Source organism: Corythoichthys intestinalis, chromosome 11 (genome assembly GCF_030265065.1).
Source record: "Corythoichthys intestinalis isolate RoL2023-P3 chromosome 11, ASM3026506v1, whole genome shotgun sequence".
Classification (NCBI taxonomy): domain Eukaryota; kingdom Metazoa; phylum Chordata; class Actinopteri; order Syngnathiformes; family Syngnathidae; genus Corythoichthys; species Corythoichthys intestinalis.
Genome location: NC_080405.1, coordinates 53,101,372 through 53,120,612, shown reverse-complemented (window position 1 = coordinate 53,120,612; position 19,241 = coordinate 53,101,372). Strand labels below are relative to the sequence as shown.

General features: G+C 37.5%; 1 protein-coding gene across 1 annotated transcript in view; it reads right to left on the bottom strand.

Moving 5' to 3' along the window:
* Positions 1–948: 948 nt before the first annotated feature.
* Positions 949–19,241, bottom strand: part of sash3 (SAM and SH3 domain containing 3) — a 29,358-nt gene continuing 11,065 nt past the window's right edge. The window contains exons 3-9 of the mRNA XM_057849321.1: positions 14,658–14,753; positions 8,591–8,716; positions 4,814–4,943; positions 4,586–4,743; positions 4,243–4,455; positions 3,868–4,012; positions 949–2,745 (exon numbers count right to left, since the gene is read on the bottom strand). Coding sequence (XP_057705304.1) covers positions 2,498–2,745; positions 3,868–4,012; positions 4,243–4,455; positions 4,586–4,743; positions 4,814–4,943; positions 8,591–8,716; positions 14,658–14,753 — 1,116 coding nt within the window. The 3' untranslated portion in view covers positions 949–2,497. The remainder of the gene's footprint in view (positions 2,746–3,867; positions 4,013–4,242; positions 4,456–4,585; positions 4,744–4,813; positions 4,944–8,590; positions 8,717–14,657; positions 14,754–19,241) is intronic.

Genomic DNA, 19,241 nt, shown 5'->3' with positions numbered 1-19,241 from the left:
GACGGCCGGGTCTTGGTAGATTTGCAGTGGTCTGATGCTCCTTCCATTTCAATATGATGGCTTGCACAGTGCTCCTTGAGATGTTTAAAGCTTGGGAAATCTTTTTGTATCCAAATCCGGCTTTAAACTTCTCCACAACAGTACCTCGGACCTAACCTAGTGTGTTCCTTGGTTTTCATAATGCTCTCTGCACTTTAAACAGAACCCTGAGACTATCACAGAGCAGGTGCATTTATACGGAGACTTGATTACACACAGGTGGATTCTATTTATCATCATCGGTCATTTAGGACAACATTGGATCATTCAGAGATCCTCACTGAACCTCTGGAGTGAGTTTGCTGCACTGAAAGTAAAGGGGCCGAATAATATTGCACGCCCCACTTTTCAGTTTTTTATTTGTCAAAAAAGTTTAAATTATCCAATAAATGTTGTTCCACTTCACGATTGTGTCCCACTTGGTTGTTGATTCTTGACAAAAAAATTAAATTTCATATATTTATGTTTGAAGCCTGAAATGTGGCAAAAGGTTGCAAGATTCAAGGGGGCCGAATACTTTTGCAAGGCACTGTAGCTGGAGTCAATGGTGCCTGCTTAGCAGTGTTGTTAAAACTGGTGTTAGAGTATAACGGTGTTACTAACAGCGTTATTTTTTTCAGTAGTGAGTAATCTAATTAATGCAACGCTGTTTCCGTTACTGAGGATGTAAAGGCATGCATTACTATGCGTTACTACGTTGGTTGAATGACGCCAGAAAAGTCACAGAGAGAGCAGAGTGGGAGTTGTGACGCCATTCCAAACGCAATGCTAGGTGGCTCCAATAAAACTTGACTGAAGCCGATAGTCTACAAACTACGCCTACATGATGCTACGGTAGATATCACATGTACAGTCCCTGACAAAAGTCTTGTCGCTTATCCATTTTGTAGAAACAATTGCTAATAACCTGAATTTTAATTATTCAATTGGTTTCAGAAATGGCTCATATGAAAGCTTAGACCCTCCCAAATGATGTTGAATGGATGAATCCTTGCCGAACCGCATGGATGCAGTCCTTCAAGCCCATGGAAGTCATACAAAATATTCAATTTGGATCTTACAGCACCACTACTTAATTCGCTTATGTAACATTTTTGTATTTGAAGTACATTTTTTATTCAATTTTCACACTACTTTCTGTAGGCAACAAAACTTTTGTCTTGCCAAAATTTGACCTTTATGTCTTCATTTATGAAACAAATATATTTTTGTACATTCAGCATCATTTGGCAGGGTCTTAGCTTTCATATGAACCATTTCTGAAACCAATTGAATAATTAAAAGTCAGGTTATTAGTAGGGCTGTCAAACGATTAAAAATTTTCATCGAGTTAATTACAGCTTAAAAATTATTTAATCGTAATTAATCGCAATTCAAACCATCTGTAAAATATGCCATATTTTTCTGTAAATGAAAGATAAGACACAAGACGGATATATACATTCAACATACTGTACATAAGTACTGTATTTGTTTATTAAAACAATAAATCAACAAGATGGCATTAACATTTTTAACATTCTGTTAAAGCGATCCATGGATAGAAAGACTCGTAGTAGATAAATGTTAGTACAAGTTATAGAAATTTTATATTAAAACCCCTCTTAATGTTTTTGTTTTAATAAAATTTGTTAAATTTTCAGTCAAAAAATAAACTAGTAGCTCGCTATTGTTGATGTAAATAATTACACAATGCTCATGGATGCTTAAGCCCATAAAATCAGTTGCACCCAAGCACCAACAGAGGGCGACAAAACTCCAAAAAACGCAAGTAACAAGTAAAATTGCACTGTGCTGTCATTTAAATTTGTTTGAGCGGGGCATGTGTGTTAATTGTGTCAAATATTTTAACGCGATTAATTAAAAAAATTAATTACCGCGCGTTAACGCGATAATTTTGACAGCCCTAGTTATTAGCAATCGTTTCTACAAAATGGATAAGCGACAAGACTTTTGTCAGGGACTGTATGTCAAATGTTCCTTTTTTTTAAACTGTGCTTTAAAGACACCACGTGATTGAACAGGCTGGCGTGATCATAGAACGGCAAGCTTTCATCTGATTGGTGTCATGGAGTCATGTGATTATTGTTGCGACGTCTCATTGGTAGAGCTGCTCTTGGCATCGCAAGCCAAAAAAAATCTAATTTGAAGAATAAAAAGGCAAAATTGAATGACTCTTGTGTAGCCCAAACTAGCGGAGTAAGAGTAGCATTTTTTCTTCACAAATCTACTCACGTAAAAGTATGGCTTAATGAAGTAACTCTTGGAAATATATTTTTCTCAAAAAGTTACTCAACTAAATGTAACAGAGTACATGTAACACATTACTACCCACCTCTGAGCAGGACTATTTTTTTGTTTTGATTCGTAATGCGACCACAACGGAGAGCGCTCTGTCTGCGGTGGAAAAAATACAATGTAATATTTATAGTCCAAAAATTACAGTACATGATTCGGCTCAAGTTTCTTGAACACTCAGTTCTTGAAGGTGTTGTTGGACGTCATCCAAAATCTCGTGTTCCGTCTCCTTGCCAGTTTCTGACTCCTCATGGTGAATCTTCTCCTCTGGTTGAACCTCCTCAGGCTTAACATCCAGGTGTTCTGAGCTCTCGTAACAGCCCGAGTCCCTTGGCTCCTTGGCGTCCTCCTCGGGTCTGTCTTGTGCCTTCTCTTCTTCATCTTCCGGCGGACTGGATTCAGCCTCAGCTGCCGAATCATGTAAATGTTTAGTAAACAAACGCAAAAGGAGGATAAATAATTAGCCCCGCAACAAAAGGAACATTAAAATTCATAGCATTTTTTTGTAACGATTGTTATTTTTTTTCTGCCAGTATTTCAATACAACATTACTAGAATGAATTATTGTCATTATATATCGATATCCTATTGGGATACAAAGTATCATGATACCGTATAGAATTAGTGTCACAACAATAATTAGTGCTGCAACTATTAATCGATTAACTCAAATTAACTGATTACAAAAAAAAGCTTCGAATAAAATTTGCGGCTTTAAGCATCCGTTTAATTAGAGTGACATTGTAATGGTTTGTTTTGAAAGTGTTGCATTTAATTTTATTGATTTGAGTGGATAAATTGCCCTCTAGTGGGAATGGTGAATATGCCATAACTCGTCTAATATGGATGAATCCACCTGCTCCCTGTTAATACCAATATAAGGTATGTTTTTGTTTGAGCTAATATGTTTGTTGAAACATTTGTAATTTAGTTTAGAAGTATATTTAAAAGTTTTTTGCGGGAATGTGTGTTTGAACGATTTATTAAGAGCATTGTAAAAAAAAATAGGGCTGTCAAACGATTAAAATTTTTAATCGAGTTAATCACAGCTTAAAAATTAATTAATCGTAATTAATCGCAATTCAAACCATCTATAAAATATGCCATATTTTTCTGTAAATTATTGTTGGACTGGAATGATAAGACGCAAGACGGATATATACATTCAACATACGGTACATAAGGACTGTATTTGTTTATTATAACAATAAATCAACAAGACAACAACTAGTAGGTCGCCATTGTTGATGTCAATAATTACACAATTCTCATGGTCATAAAATCAGTATAATAAAATAATAGAATAATAAAATAAATATTCAATCGCAAGCATTAACACTTGTTTTTTTTTTTCTACAAATCTTAAAAATAAATTCTGCCACACATTAAATGTTTGTAATCTGATGACTCAATTATTCGAACTAACTAACTAATTGATTACCTGAATAATCAATAGCGGCAGCCCTACCAATAATAAATACTACAACTTTTCTATGGTACAAATACGTTAAGGGAGATCAGTAAACTTACAGTCTTGGAGAAGGTCGGCGGCATTCAGGATCTTGGCACGCTGATCCGGGTCAGTGATGTTTAGCTCATTAAGGTGAGACTCCTTCAGGCCTGTGAATTCTTCCAAATTCTGGAATCCATGCATGGACAGCAACGATGTCAACTCCTGGAACAGGATACAGTAAATGTAGATATTATATATCTAAGTTGTCATATGTGATGCTGTGTGTGTACTTGTTATTCATACTATACACAATAAGTAATCAATCAATCAGAGACACCGAATGAGAAAAACTTCATGTCAACAGGTACCCTACGGCCAACAATAATTATCGAGCATATATTGTACCAGAGACAGAATGAGACACGAGAAAAACAAATTGAAAGTCATCGAACCGTCAGACCGATGAAGTCCAGGACCTCTTCCAGGGTGGCTGGTTTGGACTTGTTTCTTTTAGTCTTGCTGTCACAACGTGTCCGTCGGACCGGTGGGTTCTCGTCGGGCAGCAGGTTGACGTAGATGAACTTAAAGGAGCCCACCTTATTGTTGAGTTTCCCCATCCAGGTTCCTACAGGAGGCTTCTCAATGATGTGGATGATATCTCCTTTCTACGAGATGGACACAAAACAATTGTTTTATACTTTCTAACCAAACCGGGATCTCAAAAGTTGACATGTCAGTATTTGGCAGCTAAATCTAAAGAGACCTGAAAGTCATTTTTTTTCAGTGTTGACTCACCCGGAGTTTTAAAGACTCAACATCATAAGGACTGGGTGTGAAGTCAGTGTGCACGATGGCTCGGCCGCAGAAAGGTCCATTGAACGCCACTACGTTCTCCTCTAGTCTCATGCTGTCCCTCTGACAGTAACCGCTGTCCAGACTCTGTCTGTCGCAGTCTATGTCGGAAACACATGTTTAATCAAAGATGCTAAAGGACCAGGAGGCGCAATGGTGAGAGCGTCTTACTGCCAGAAAATGGGCAGGTGACGGGACTGCAGGCAGCTTCCTCGGAGCTTGTGGAGCATGTGGATGTTCTCTCACTTCCCCATACGGGGGACACAGGGGACATGTCCTCATTGTACTCTCCCTGAAGCATCTAGAACAGACATAATGTCATGATGACGTCCAAAGAATTAACATAGACACAGAAATTTTGGTCTGACGGAAAATGTTGGTAGCAACATGTTGATTCTTTTAAGACTGATAAGATCATTATAAAATGGTTATTAAATATTTGCTTTTACCAATGAAGACTAACAATAAAGTATTGATTTGCTATAATAGTATGTTCCATGATTGATTGCAGTACACTTTTGTGATTGATAACTATAGACATGTTTAACTCTTGATAAAACTGCCTTGTCATTCTGACCGGTTTAAACCAGCCTAGGTTCCACAGGTCAACTTCAATACAAGCCACAGACATTTAAGAAATCGTATTGTTGCATTTTATTACTTGCCAAATGCTATTCCTTCATTAAATGTGTTTGATGAAAAAATTATTAAGTTGTTATTATATATTTGCTCTAATCAATTGCTGCTCGCAATGAAGAAATGCTTTCGATTATTGCTGCCCGCAATGAAGAAATGCTTTTGATTATTATTATTGTTCACAAAGAAAGAATATTTTGTCTTGCCTGGTCAAGGGCAGAAGAGGCCGCTTTGCTTTGCTGAAATGTGCTGACACGTATGTATACAATTCCACCAACATGCACACACATAGCCAAACAAAGACTAGGGGTGTTGCCAGCTTGCTTCCCCTTTTTACCTTTTAGGGCAAGACACCCGTCTGTTGCTAGGGCCATCCCAAATGAAAAGCAAGGTGAAGGAGGGGCTAGTTACAACAATTGCAGAAGCGGTAGTTTCCCCTCATTCTCCTTGCAAGCTTTTCAACTGAATTGAGTGCCCTCTCTCCTTATTTTGGGTAATATTTTAAATGTCTACCTAAGGATTTGTATTTGAGTTTAACAAAGACAACATATCAGTTCTTAGAGTATATCAATAACTAGGGGTGTAACGGTACACACAAGTCATGGTTCCGTACCACTGTTGTTTTTGGCAGCCCTGTTAATTTTCTTCTTAATCTTTTAGACGTTAATGTTTATTAGTCTTAGTCGTATTTTAGTCATCTCAAAAAGTGTATTTGTCTAGTTTTTGTTGAAAAAAACTCAAGACTAATATTATCTACTTTTAGTCCATGTTTACTAAAAATGTTTTCAACTGTGACATTAAAAAAATTGACTCCAAAAATAAATAAATACAAGTTCCTAAATATTTCGAATGAACATTGACAGACGAGTACATATTGTAGCGTCTACAAGGACAGCGCCAACTTGGTAGTAATACAAACTCAGCAGGAAAACAATAGATTATTTTCAATGAATTATAACCACCTGGATGCCACGAATTGTATGTAAAAAGTTAGCGTTAGCATTAGCTTAATGCTAAAGCGAATGCTATGCTAACATTGCGAGTTACATTTAGTGTGTGATGATCATTCAGTACAGACCTTTAAAGGCTAAAGCAACATCGCATATTCTCTCTGGCCAAGATAAGAAAACAAATCTTACCGTGTGTGTCCCAAAACAAGCAATTTGGAGACTGGAGAGGACACTGACATGTCACATGAGTGACACGACCAGACACTGCTACGATGGAGGCTAACTACACATAAAATGTCGCACATTGTGCACATGTGACGGAAACTATGGCTCATTTTCATTTTGTTTTTCTTGTCAGACGAGTTTTATTATGTTTTAGTCTCCCATAATACGTTCTTAGCTTGTTATCATCTCGTCATCATCCTGAAAAATATTGTTCTTTGACGAAAACAACGCTGTTCGGTATGGACCTCTGTATCATAAAGGATTTTTTTAATCACTGTATTTGAAAGTTCAAGTTTGTTCTGTTCTATTGGCTAAAACAAAAGCAGCTCATAATCTATAATTGTCTTTAACGTTCTTTAATTCACAGTTCATGCGCAAAAATGAACAACACACCCATTTTTGTAGGGATCGACATAGGTAACAGTTAAAGTCCAAGATGCATTTTGCTGGGCTTTTGTGCAGAATTTTTTATTTTATTACTTTTCTTAGTGACTATTTCTTTCTGGTAACGCAGTGGTAATCAGTTTAGAATGTATTATTTGTCAATCATTTCTTGTTCTTGTTGTTAATTTTTGCGCCCTGATTGATGTGATGAAAGTGATCTGTTCACATAACAAATCCCAAGCATCTTAGTTTGAAGACATCTAATGGTCAATAAGCATAGCTGCTTTGGTAAGCCAGCCCTTATACAAAGGCAGAAGGCAAAAGGCTTCTGCATTCACTTTTAAGGCAACATGCATATTGGCCCAAAACCAATGTCGATACTCTCTGATATCATTTTAAAATGCGTTGATTGGCCGAAATGATCATTTACCCAATAATATCAGACAACTCTAATTGTCAATATTAACCGTTTACCCTCCGAGCCTTTTTTGTAAAATCGGGATGATTTTTCTATGAGTATTTATGAATAAACTAAAAACACAGTTCAAACATGCCCTGTTGCACACCTTTTTATTCCTAAGTCATAAAAGGATTATGTCATGAACGTTTTTCCAAAATTTTGACATTTTTGAAAGTGTCATATCCAGCTAAAATTAAAGAATTTATAATGCCAAATGTGGAAAATCACACACATTGCTCTATTTATGATGAACTATAAAGCTGAGTAATGTTTTGACAGCGGATCATAAAAATTTAACATCTTAGCACTAATTTGACATATTCAAATTAGGGCTGTCCAAATTATCGTGTTAACGGGTGGTAATTATTTTCTAAAAATTAATCACTTTTAAATATTTGACGCAATTAACGCACAAATGCCCCGCTCAAACAGATTAAAATGACAGCAAAGTGAAATATGTACTTGTTGTGTTTTTCGGAGTATTATCGCCCTCTGCTGGCGCTTGGGTGTGACTAATTTTATAGGCTTCAGCACCCATGAGCATTGTGTAAGTAATTATTGACATCAACAATGGCGGGCTACCAGTTTATTTTTTGATTGAACACTTTACAAATTTTATTAAAATGAAAACATTAAGAGGAGTTTTAATATAAAATTTCCTAAACTTGTACTAACATTTATCTTTTAAGAACTACAAGTCTTTCTATCTATGGATCACTTTAACAGAATGTTAATAATGTTAATGCCATCTTTTTGATTTATTGTTATAATAAACAAATACAGTCCTTATTTACCGTATTTTGAATGTATATATCCATCTTGTGTCCTATCTTTACATTCCAACCATAATTTACAGAAAAATATGGCATATTTTATAGATGGTTTGAATTGCGATTAATTGCGATTAATTACGATTAATTAATTTTTAAGCTGTAATTAATTCGATTAAAAATTTTAATCGTTTGACAGCCCTAATTCAAATATAATTCATTGCTTCTACTCGCCTGCTAAGGACCGGATGCTCTGCTACTAGTGTTCTACACCTCTTCTACCCCTGCCCTGTTGCTGTGATGCCATTTTTGTGAGGAAAATCGATTATTCCAGCAGAGACTTGACATGAAATACCGCGGATGCAAGATGGCGGCCACTGATGCGAACTTCAGCTCACTAACTTCAAGTTAGCTCAGGAAAACTCATTTGGTTACCATGCGACAGTGCTGCTATCTGGTGTGTAATTAAAGAGCTACTAATCCTCTATATACTGGCCAAAAATGACGAAATGAAATAATTTACCTGCTCCTCCGCCAGAGCATTCTGCACCATCTTGGAGGTCTTACGGGTCATTGTGCGGGAGATGACGTTGCGCCACTTCTTGCCCAGTTTGCTGCTGCTTTTCCCTCCGCCCGTGACACCTTCAAACTGAGAAGACAAACACTACATTGTCCAACACTGAATTTATCTACTTTGAATGAGAAATGTTTTTGGTAAAGCAAGAGCTAGAGTGGAGTAACTCAAGTTTTACTGTAGTGAGTTAAAGTTTATGACTGCAATAAAAACGGACTGATTTACAGTACACAGTATCATGGTGATTTATATGGCTAAGATTACTTCTTGTTGATACTTGCCTTTACAGAAATGTAGGTTTTTTATGTTCGACGTTGGCTGTTTGACAAACATGATTTTGGACTTTTGAACATATTGAATATTAGTATTAGATCACATTGCTTGTATGTTCATCTGTAACAAAGGTCATTTTTAAGATTATAGGTTGAAATGGTTTGAGATATAGTACCGTAATTTTCGCATTATAAGGCGCACCTGATTATAAGCCGCCATCCACCAAATTTGGCGCGAAAACGGCATTTGTTCATAGATAAGCCGCACTGGACTATAGCCCGCAGCTGTCCTAACTGTATTATGAGATATTTACGCCAAAACATATGAACTGGTAACACTTTTTTTTTGACAGCGGCATTATACGACTGACCAAATGAACCACCATGAAGCTTTGAACCAATTAGCTGCAAAGCTTCATTGCTTCAAGAAGCTTCATTTGGCCATCACTGCTCTCTTGAGAGACAGTCAACCTCTGCTGCCACCTGCTGTCAACGCTGTTGTTGTCCAACATGCCTCCTAGCATGCATTGCAGCACTACAGATGTAAATAAAAACCAAATTCATGTTCTGTGCTAAGTATTTTTGAGTTACTGTTCCAGTTGTTTCATTAATTCCTAGTTATGGTATTTGGTAACACTTTTGACAGTGGCGCCATAAGACTGTCATAAGACCATCATAATTACCATGAGCATTAATGAATGCTTATGACGGATGCCATTTTGTGTCATCCAGCAAATGATCTCACTTTTGAATGGATGTAAAAGATTCGAGCTTGACTTAAATGGATTTAGTGACATAATCTGCCGGATGACACCTAATGAAATCTGCCATAAGCATTCATTAACGCCCATGATAGTGTCATGTCATAATTATGAAGGTCTTATGACAGTCTTATGACACCGCTGTCAAAAAAAGTGTTGCCTATCAACCCAAATAAATCAACAATTAAGCCGCACTGGACTACAAACTGCTGGATTTAAAATGAGGGAAAAAAGTAACGTCTGAAAATTACGGTAATCAAAATCAATGAATAAATCAGTTGCCAACTAATTTGATGATCAATTTTTTCAATTATGCGCACTCCTGTTTGGGTCCTTGTTTGTGTGTAATTTGAGGCTGCGTGCGCCAGTGATTAGAGCGAGAGAGAGAGAGTTCACTGCTACACACAGGTTGAGTTGCTTAATCAATAATATAACCTTATGTCGAGAGTTAGATTGTCTTTTGTGTTGTTAGATGTGTGCCTCCGTCAGAGATGAGTAAATGAAGCCAATTGTATTCAGAGCTGAAACGAATACTCGAGCAACTTGAGTAACTCGAGTTTAAAAACTGATGCGAGTAATTTTATTCACCTCGAGTAATCGATTATTTTGACAGCTCCAAGCATCACGTTTTGCTCGGACTACTTTTAATGTGGGACAACGCGCTGATGTCCCGTGCGTAGATGAAGAAGCAAAAAAAAACAAAAAAACTTACTGCAGCCGACAGCCGCTACAAACGATGCCGACGTTGCTAAATACTAGCCCGCACGATGCTACATTGGTAGCATGTAGCGTCTGATGAGTCTCATAGAGATCACATGTATGTTGAACTACATGCGAAATGACAGACTCGGTTACGTATGGGCAGCGTTAGTAAACAGCCGCCATCTTAAAGCAGTAGAGCGCTAAGCGCTGATAAATAAGATTAACGTTACCGTCACTAGCTCACGTAACATTAGCCCTGCGGAGGGCTAGGTTTCTATTAATTATGACCACTGGCGATGCGTGGCTTACGTGTCTTACATACAGGCTTTAACAGAACATAGCGTTGTGGAGTGATGAGGGTGTAAAATAAAAACTCAATAATGCTAACTATCAATTTTAGTTCAGTAGTCATTGCTGGATAAAACACCAAGTAGCACTGGTCCCTAGTGTGCTCCAATACAGCCTGTATCATACATTTATTTTGAACACATTTATTTTGAACACCTATCAGGACTTACAGTTTAGACTAACTTAAAACTTAACTAGAACTTAAAAATGGCTTGACACAAATAGAAATTCAATTGAAACGTGGGGAAAAAATCCTAACTTTTAAGTGATGTGTGTTATCAAGCGTAATGGCATTTTTAGGTATATTTTATAAAATTATATATATATGTAGCCTTAATTGTATTATCTGTATTCTTTGTTGATGGGACATTACAACATAGAACAATGCGCTAAGCTAGTTAGCAATGATGCTAATCAGTGCCTCAAGTGTCTGTTTGTATTGTATTTTGGAGAAGCATATTAGCACTTGAGTTATTGTTAGATAGTAAATTTGTCTCATTTCTTTTTATCAAGAACACACATACAAGAACATACATAAACCCATTCGTATAAAAGCCTAGAGACTCATTTTAACACAAACTCCCATCCTAACTGTAAACTGTCATACAAAAGAGTGTGCTATGAAATTGGATTTTGATAGTTTTCTTTTCTTTGATCAAGAAAACTGACTCATTACCCCTTGTCTCATCCTCATTCAATTTTGTTGTTTAGTATGTTTAAGGAAAATAAATGAGTTCTTGACATAATTGATATCAGCGCTTTGGCCACAAGAAAAAAAAACAAAACAATTAGCAGCACTTTTTTCTAATTTGAATGAACAGGACTTTTGTCTGATTTGTGTACTGAACAATTATTTGTGTGTTTTACACTCAGCCTTTATTAAAAAAATTTGAATAGGTTTTATGTACTATAAACAGTTAAGTTAGACGATGTAGTAAAATAGTATTTTTGAGGGAAATAGTCATCCATTTTGTCTTCATTGTTACTTACAACATGCCTATAAAAACGTTTCATTGTGAAGGTAATTGAAAAAAGGGAGCTTCATCCAATTAATCGATTAATCGTTTAATTCATCGTCCAATTAATAGATTTTAACAATAATTGATAGATGTAGCACTAATATTTTTTGGTTATTGCTCCTCAAAGAATGTCTTTTTTTTTTCTTTTTTTTTTCTCAGAATTGCACCATGATGATCGTTTTTTATTTTTTTTTATTTTTTTTATTTGCCTGGCTTCATACGGGATGGCTTAGTGTCGCTCTGATGTATCAGGAAAAAAAGGGGGGGGGAAATTGACTTGACTCACGAAAGCACATAACTTGAGTTATAACAGTTTTCAGATGTTCAATGGCTTATATGTACTGAATATAGAGGCTGCAACAAATATGATACTTGTTCTTATAAAGAAAAATGAAGTGAAACGTCTGTGGACTATTTATCCGTCAGGGTTTTACGGCTCGCCGCTTGACTGCCTCCCGCCATGCAAAAGACATCCTGTTTACACTTGACTCTCAAAAGCGTTTTAGGGCAATCACAGCCATGCAGAAAAGTCATTCATGTAAATTGGAACCAGTGTGGAACCAGGAAATTTTGCACTTCTGCAACACTAATAATTGATGTTGGTTTGTTTGCGACAAAGAGGAACACTGGCAGTTTTACTTTTCATTAAGCAGTGATGAAACTTCACTATAGGTGCACCTGCAAAATGTTATATTTGGTAGGCAAAGAAGCCCACAAGGTTTTACATGAGTTTCTTCCAACCACTGATGTACTAGTATTGAGTTAGCTGAATTTCCCCCCCCAAATTTTTAATTTAATATAAATTAGGGCTGTCAAAATTATCGCGTTAACGCGAGGTAATTATTTTTTTTTAATTAATCACATTAAAATATTTGACGCAATTAACGCACATGTCCCGCTCAGAAAGTATTCTGCCTTTTGGTAGGTTTTACAGCAAGGCTTTTTCTGCTGTCCAACAGCGAACTCTTGTGGTCGCTTTGCGACATGGTTTGTTTTCTTACCAGTTCATTATGGCTGCACGACGTCTCGGGCTGATAATGTTGTGCTTGTATGATCCTTGGACAAGATTTGTCCGTAAGTAGGGTTGTTGTAAAGAATGTACATATTATGTTAGTAAGCGAAATGTTATATTTTTTGTATGAGACGCATTTTGTTTATGTTTAGTGAACCTGTATAGCGTGCTAAGCTAACGTTGTTGCTAATGCAATGCTTGTGTACTTTTATTTTGTAGTTTTACGACGGTCTAAAGAGGACAATGGTTTGAGGCCATTTTATTAATAAATCAGATGAAAAAGGAAGAAGAATTATTAAGGCGTCGTTCACTAGCTGTCTAGCTTTGGAAAAAGTAGACGCTTCGGAGTGAGGACAGCATAGACAGATTTAAATGACAGTAGAGTGAAATGCCCACTACAGTCCTTATGTACCGTATGTTGAATGTATATATCCATCTTGTGTCTTATCTTTCCATTCCAACAATTTATTTGACAGAATATATATATAATTTACAGAAAAATATTGCATATTTTATAGACGGTTTGAATTGCGATTAATTGCGATTAATTAATTTTTAAGCTGTAATTAACTCGATTAAAAATTTTAATTGTTTGACAGCCCTAATATAAATACTATGTTTTGGTCCATCTGTCCAGGCCAGGGATTGGCAACTCGCGGCTCCTTAATCCCATTGAAGCAGTTTCGCAAAGAAGTTTAACGTACCTTTAGTTGGCAGATCAAGTTAGGCTCACTGTTTTGTGTGTTTGTTACCAGAACACTCACATAAGTCATGAATCCACCAACTACCTTAATTTTCGCACTATATGGCGCACCTGACAATAAACCGTCACCCACCAAATTTAACATGAAAACATCATTTGTTTATCGATAAGCCGCACTGGACTATGAACTGCAGCTGTCCTCACTGTATTATGGCATATTTACACCAAAAGATATTAACCGGTAACACTTTATTTGACAGCTGCATCATAAGGTCTCACACACGCAGACCTTCGTGTACTCGTCACACTCACACCCCGAAAGTATATATCCATCTTGTGTCTCATCTTTCCATTCCAACAATAATTTACAGAAAAATATGGCATGTTTTATAGATGGTTTGAATTGCGATTAATTGCGATTAATTAATTTTTAAGCTGTAATTAACTCGATTAAAATTTTAATCATTTGACACCCCTAATATATACACATTCAACATACGGTACATAAGTACTGTATTTGTTTATTATAACAATAAATCAACAAGATGGCATTAACATTATTAACATTCTGTTAAAGCGATCTATGGATAGAAAGACGTGTAGTTCTTAAAAGATAAATGTTAGTACAAGTTATAGAAATGTTATATTATTAATGTTTTCAGTTTAATAAAATTTGTAAAATTTTCAATCGAAAAATAAACTAGTAGGTCGCAATTGTTCATGTCAATAATTACACAATTCTCATGGTCATAAAATCAGTCGCAACCAAGCGCCAGCAGAGGGCGACAAAACTAAAAAAAAACACAAGTAACAAGTTGGCATTGCACTGTGCTGTCATTTCAATCTGTTTGAGCAGGGCATGTGCGTTAATTGCGTCAAATATTTTAACGTGATTAATTAAAAAAATTAATTACCGCCCTTTAACGCGATCATATTGACAGCCCTACTTTTAACCAAGAATCGAGACTGTTTTACGTCCATATCTATAAAGAATTTAGGGATTTAAGTATTTAGTCACAAGAATTTTCAACGAAATATGATTCCACTCAGTCACCTTGATGGCCTCGCCAACAATGCGACCCCCCTATTTATCGGCCCCGTGCCTCATGTCCGGAAGTCTATGGTCAAGTACGTCGTAACCTGGGGACTACAGGTATTGTCACACCCTTCCTCTCAAAACAGACTTCTGATTGACTCACTGTGCCATCCAGGACAAACTCCTTGTCTGGTGAGACGGGTGAGGTGACTTTTGCCTTCATGAACTCCTTAAAGCTGCTTGATCGCTGTAGAGTGAGCTGAAAACACACAAATATTGATTTTTACTTTTCATACCCAGTACTGTCATCAATACCAAAACACCACCAGATGATATTTAGGCGTAGTCAACAACTCACGCACACATGCGCTTTATAATCTCCTCAGATGTGTGAAGATTAAGAAACTGTGTCAGCTTTCTCAGAAGTGTTATGAATCAATTGTGATGCTTTACTGTCTCCTAAAAAGGTTAAAAGTATAGTATATATAGTACGTGATAATTTGTATCTCAAAGGGTTATCGATATGCTCCTGCCAAGAATCGATATATCGTTTTGAAAATGAGTCACTAACAAGTTGCAACAAAAAAATTCCCATGAGAGTAGTGTCTCTGTTAACTCAATGGGTGCCATTGACGGCGCGAGACGATTTTGTGGGCATTTACAGGTCACTTCAGTGACTGAAGAATGTCCACAAATAAATAGGGAGTGGCTCAAAATCAACAGGAAGAGACCTACAGTGGGGCAAATCAGTATTTAGTCAACCACTAATTGTGCAAGTTCTCCAACTTGAAAATATTAGAGAGGCCTGTAATTGTCAACATGGGTAAACCTCAACCATGAGAGACAGAATGTGGGAAAAAAAAAAACAGAAAATCACATTGTTTGATTTTTAAAGAATCTATTTGCAAATCATGGTGGAAAATAAGTATTTGGTCAATATCAAAAGTTCATCTCAATACTTTGTTATGTACCCTTTGTTGGCAATAACAAAGGCCAAACGTTTTCTGTAACTCTTCACAAGCTTTTCACACACTGTTGCTGGTATTTTGGCCCATTCCTCCATGCAGATCTCCTCTAGAGCAGTGATGTTTTGGGGCTGTCGTTGGACTTTCAACTCCCTCCACAGATTTTCGATGGGGTTGAGATCTGGAGACTGACTAGGCCACTCCAGCAACTTGAAATGCTTCTTACGAAGCCACTCCTTTGTTGCCCTGGCTGTGTGTTTGGGATCATTGTCATGCTGAAAGACCCAGCCACGTCTCATCTTCAATGCCCTTGCTGATGGAAGGAGATTTTCACTCAAAATCTCTCGATACATGGCCCCATTTATTCTTTCCTTTACACAGATCAGTCGTTTTGGTCCCTTTGCAGAAAAACAGCCCTAAAGCATGATGTTTTCACCCCCATGCTTCACAGTGGGTTTGGTGTTCATCGGATGCAATTCAGTATTCTTTCTCCTCCAAACAAGAGAACCTGTGTTTCTACTAAAAGTTCTATTTTGGTTTCATCTGACAATAACACATTTTCCCAGTCCTCTTCTGGATCATCCAAATGCTCTCTAGCGAACCGCAGACGGGCCAGGACGTGTACTGGCTTCAGCAGGGGGACACGTCTGGCAGTGCAGGATTTGAGTCCCTGGCAGTGCATTGTGTTACTGATAGTAGCCTTTGTTACTGTGGTCCCAGCTCTATGTAGGTCATTCACTAGATCCCCCCGTGTTGTTCTGGGATTTTTGCTCACCGTTCTTGTTATCATTTTGACGCCACGGGGTGAGATCTTGCATGGAGCCCCAGATCAAGGGAGATTATCATTGGTCTTGTATGTCTTCCATTTTCTAATAATTGCTCTCACAGTTGATTTCTTTACACCAAGCGTTTAACCTATTGCAGATTCAGTCTTCCCAGCCTGGTGCAGGTCTACAATTTTGTCTCTGGTGTCCTTGGACAGCTCTTTGGTCTTGGCCATAGTGGAGTTTGGAATGTGGCTGACTGAGGTTGTGGATAGGTGTCTTTTATACCGATAATGAGTTAAAACAGGTGCCATTCTCCCAGTCCTCTTCTGGATCATCCAAATGCTCTCTAGCGAACTGCAGACGGGCCTGAGCGTGTGCTGGCTTCAGCAGGGGGACACGTCTGGCAGTGCAGGATTTGAGTCCCTGGCAGTGCATTGTGTTACTGATAGTAGCCTTTGTTACTGAGGTCCCAGCTCTATGTAGGTCATTCACTAGATCCCCCCCGTGGTGTTTGGGGATTTTTGCTCACCGTTCTTGTTATCATTTTGACGCCACGGGGTGAGATCTTGCATGGAGCCCCAGATCGAGGGAGATTATCAGTGGTCTTGTATGTCTTCCATTTTCTAATAATTGCTCCCACAGTTGGTTTCTTTACACCAAGCGTTTTACCTATTGCAGATGCAGTCTTCCCAGCCTGGTGCAGGTCTACAATTTTGTGTCTGGTGTCCTTCGACAGCTCTTTGGTCCTGGCCATAGTGGAGTTTGGAGTGTGGCTGACTGAGGTTGTGGACAGGTGTCTTTTATACCGATAATGAGTTAAAACAGGTGCCATTAATTCAGGTAACGAGTGGAGCCTCGTTAGACCTCGTTAGAAGAAGTTAGACCTCTTTGACAGCCAGAAATCTTGTTTTTAGGTGACCAAATACTTATTTTCTACTCTAATTTGGAAATAAATTCTTTAAAAATCAAACAATGTGATTTTCAGTTTTTTTTTCCAAATTCTGTCTCTCATGGTTGAGGTTTACCCATGTTGACAATTACAGGCCTCTCTAATCTTTTCAAGTTGGAGAACTTGCACAATTGGTGGTTGACTAAGTACTTATTTGCCCTACTTTATAAATGCCCTAAAATGAACAGGAAGTGACCTGTCAATGCTCACAAGACAGGCTTTGGTTTCAGTGCCACTGACGGTGCTAGACTTCCAATCCAGTCAAAATGAATTGAATGTCTAGTACCATCACAATGGCAGCCAGCGAGCTAATTTTGGGTTACTTAACGTCATTTTCTATTGATTTTCAGTCACTTCCTTTTCCTTTTGGGGCTTTTACGATTCACTTACTGTTGATTTTGGGGCATTTACGGGTCGGTTCCTATTGATTTTGGAATACTAAACAGAAAGTGACTTGAGAATGTCCCCAAATGAATAGGAAGTGACTCAAAATCAACAGGAGGTAACCCCTAAATGCCCTAAAATGAACAGAAAGTGACCTGTAAATGCCAAAATGCCAAATGCAAAAAAACATGATCGGAACAACCCTAGTTACTTACCTTGTTTCGATCCAAAAACTCCATGTAGCATGTCTCACTGAGTGTCAAGACACAGCTGTGAATGGCCACAGCTGGATTTTTGGGGGGATTTTATGGGTGAAACATGGTCATATAACAAGGGTCGCGATGCAGGAATCGCAGACATCAAGGAGTGGTTGAGATTTTCTTTTTCATATCTTTACTCTTTTAAACGTTTTTTTTCCTTCAAATTTTCTTTGCTTGGATCGATTATTTATCATCTAAAATATTGGGGAAAATGCGAGAGTAAGGAAAAAAATACAATCAAGCGATAGCTATGAGGTAGATATCCGTGACTTTTTTACAGATGCCAATTTTTTCATTGTGACGAAATTTGTTTAAAATATGCGAGTGAATAATTTTTTAAGTCGTTTTTTTCTTTTTAAACTAAATATTAGACATCAATTAATGATTCTAAGCTAAAAATGACAGGCATTTTCGAATAATAAATACGATTACTTACCTTTTTTTTTAGTGACTAGGTTGAAACAAAAGTGGTTGCGCGACGTCTGTAAACGGGGGTTTTCAGGGTAAAACGGACAAAATAAAAATAGTTCGGGGTAGGGTTGTTCCGATCATGTTTTTTTGCTCCCGATCCGATCCGGATCGTTTTAGTTTGAGTATCTGCCGATCCCAATATCAATAGGAACAAAAGTGGTTGCGCGACGTCTGTAAACGGGGGGTTTCAGGGTAAAACGGACAATATAAAATAGTTCGGGGTAGGGTTGTTCCGATCATGTTTTTTTGCTCCCGATCCGATCCGGATCGTTTTAGTTTGAGTATCTGCCGATCCCAATATTTCCCGATCCGATTGCTTTTTTTTTTTGCTCCCGATTCAATTCCAATCATTCCCGATCATTTTTCCCGATCATATACATTTTGGCAATGCATTAAGAAAAAAATGAATAAAACTCGGACGAATATATACATTCAACATACAGTACATAAGTACTGTATTTGTTTATTATGACAATAAATCCTCAAGATGGCATTTACCTTATTAACATTCTTTCTGTGAGAGGGATCCATGGATAGAAAGACTTGTGACTTTGTATCCTGTGACTAAATATTGCCATCTAGTGTATTTGTTGAGCTTTCAGTAAATGATACTGCACCCATTTAACTGTTCTGCCCAAATGCATGATGGGAAGTGCAACCATGACTGTGCGTAGGGGCAGCAATTTAAATATCTTCTCTGCGTTGGGAAAGAACATAGGGTGTTAAGAAAATGATCAACTACTACCTATATTCCCCACATTGCCTCACACGATATTTTTAATTGCTGAGAGAGGGATTGTAAGGCTTTAGCCAAATAAAAAAAGGCTCCAAAGGCTGTCTAAATTCTCTCTATTCATTTTACGCTGCCTTTTAGCTCTATATATAGGTAAAACGGCGCCTTTATAGATTGAACGCGACAATGCGTGAGTGGGTCGTGCAGCGCATGCGTTA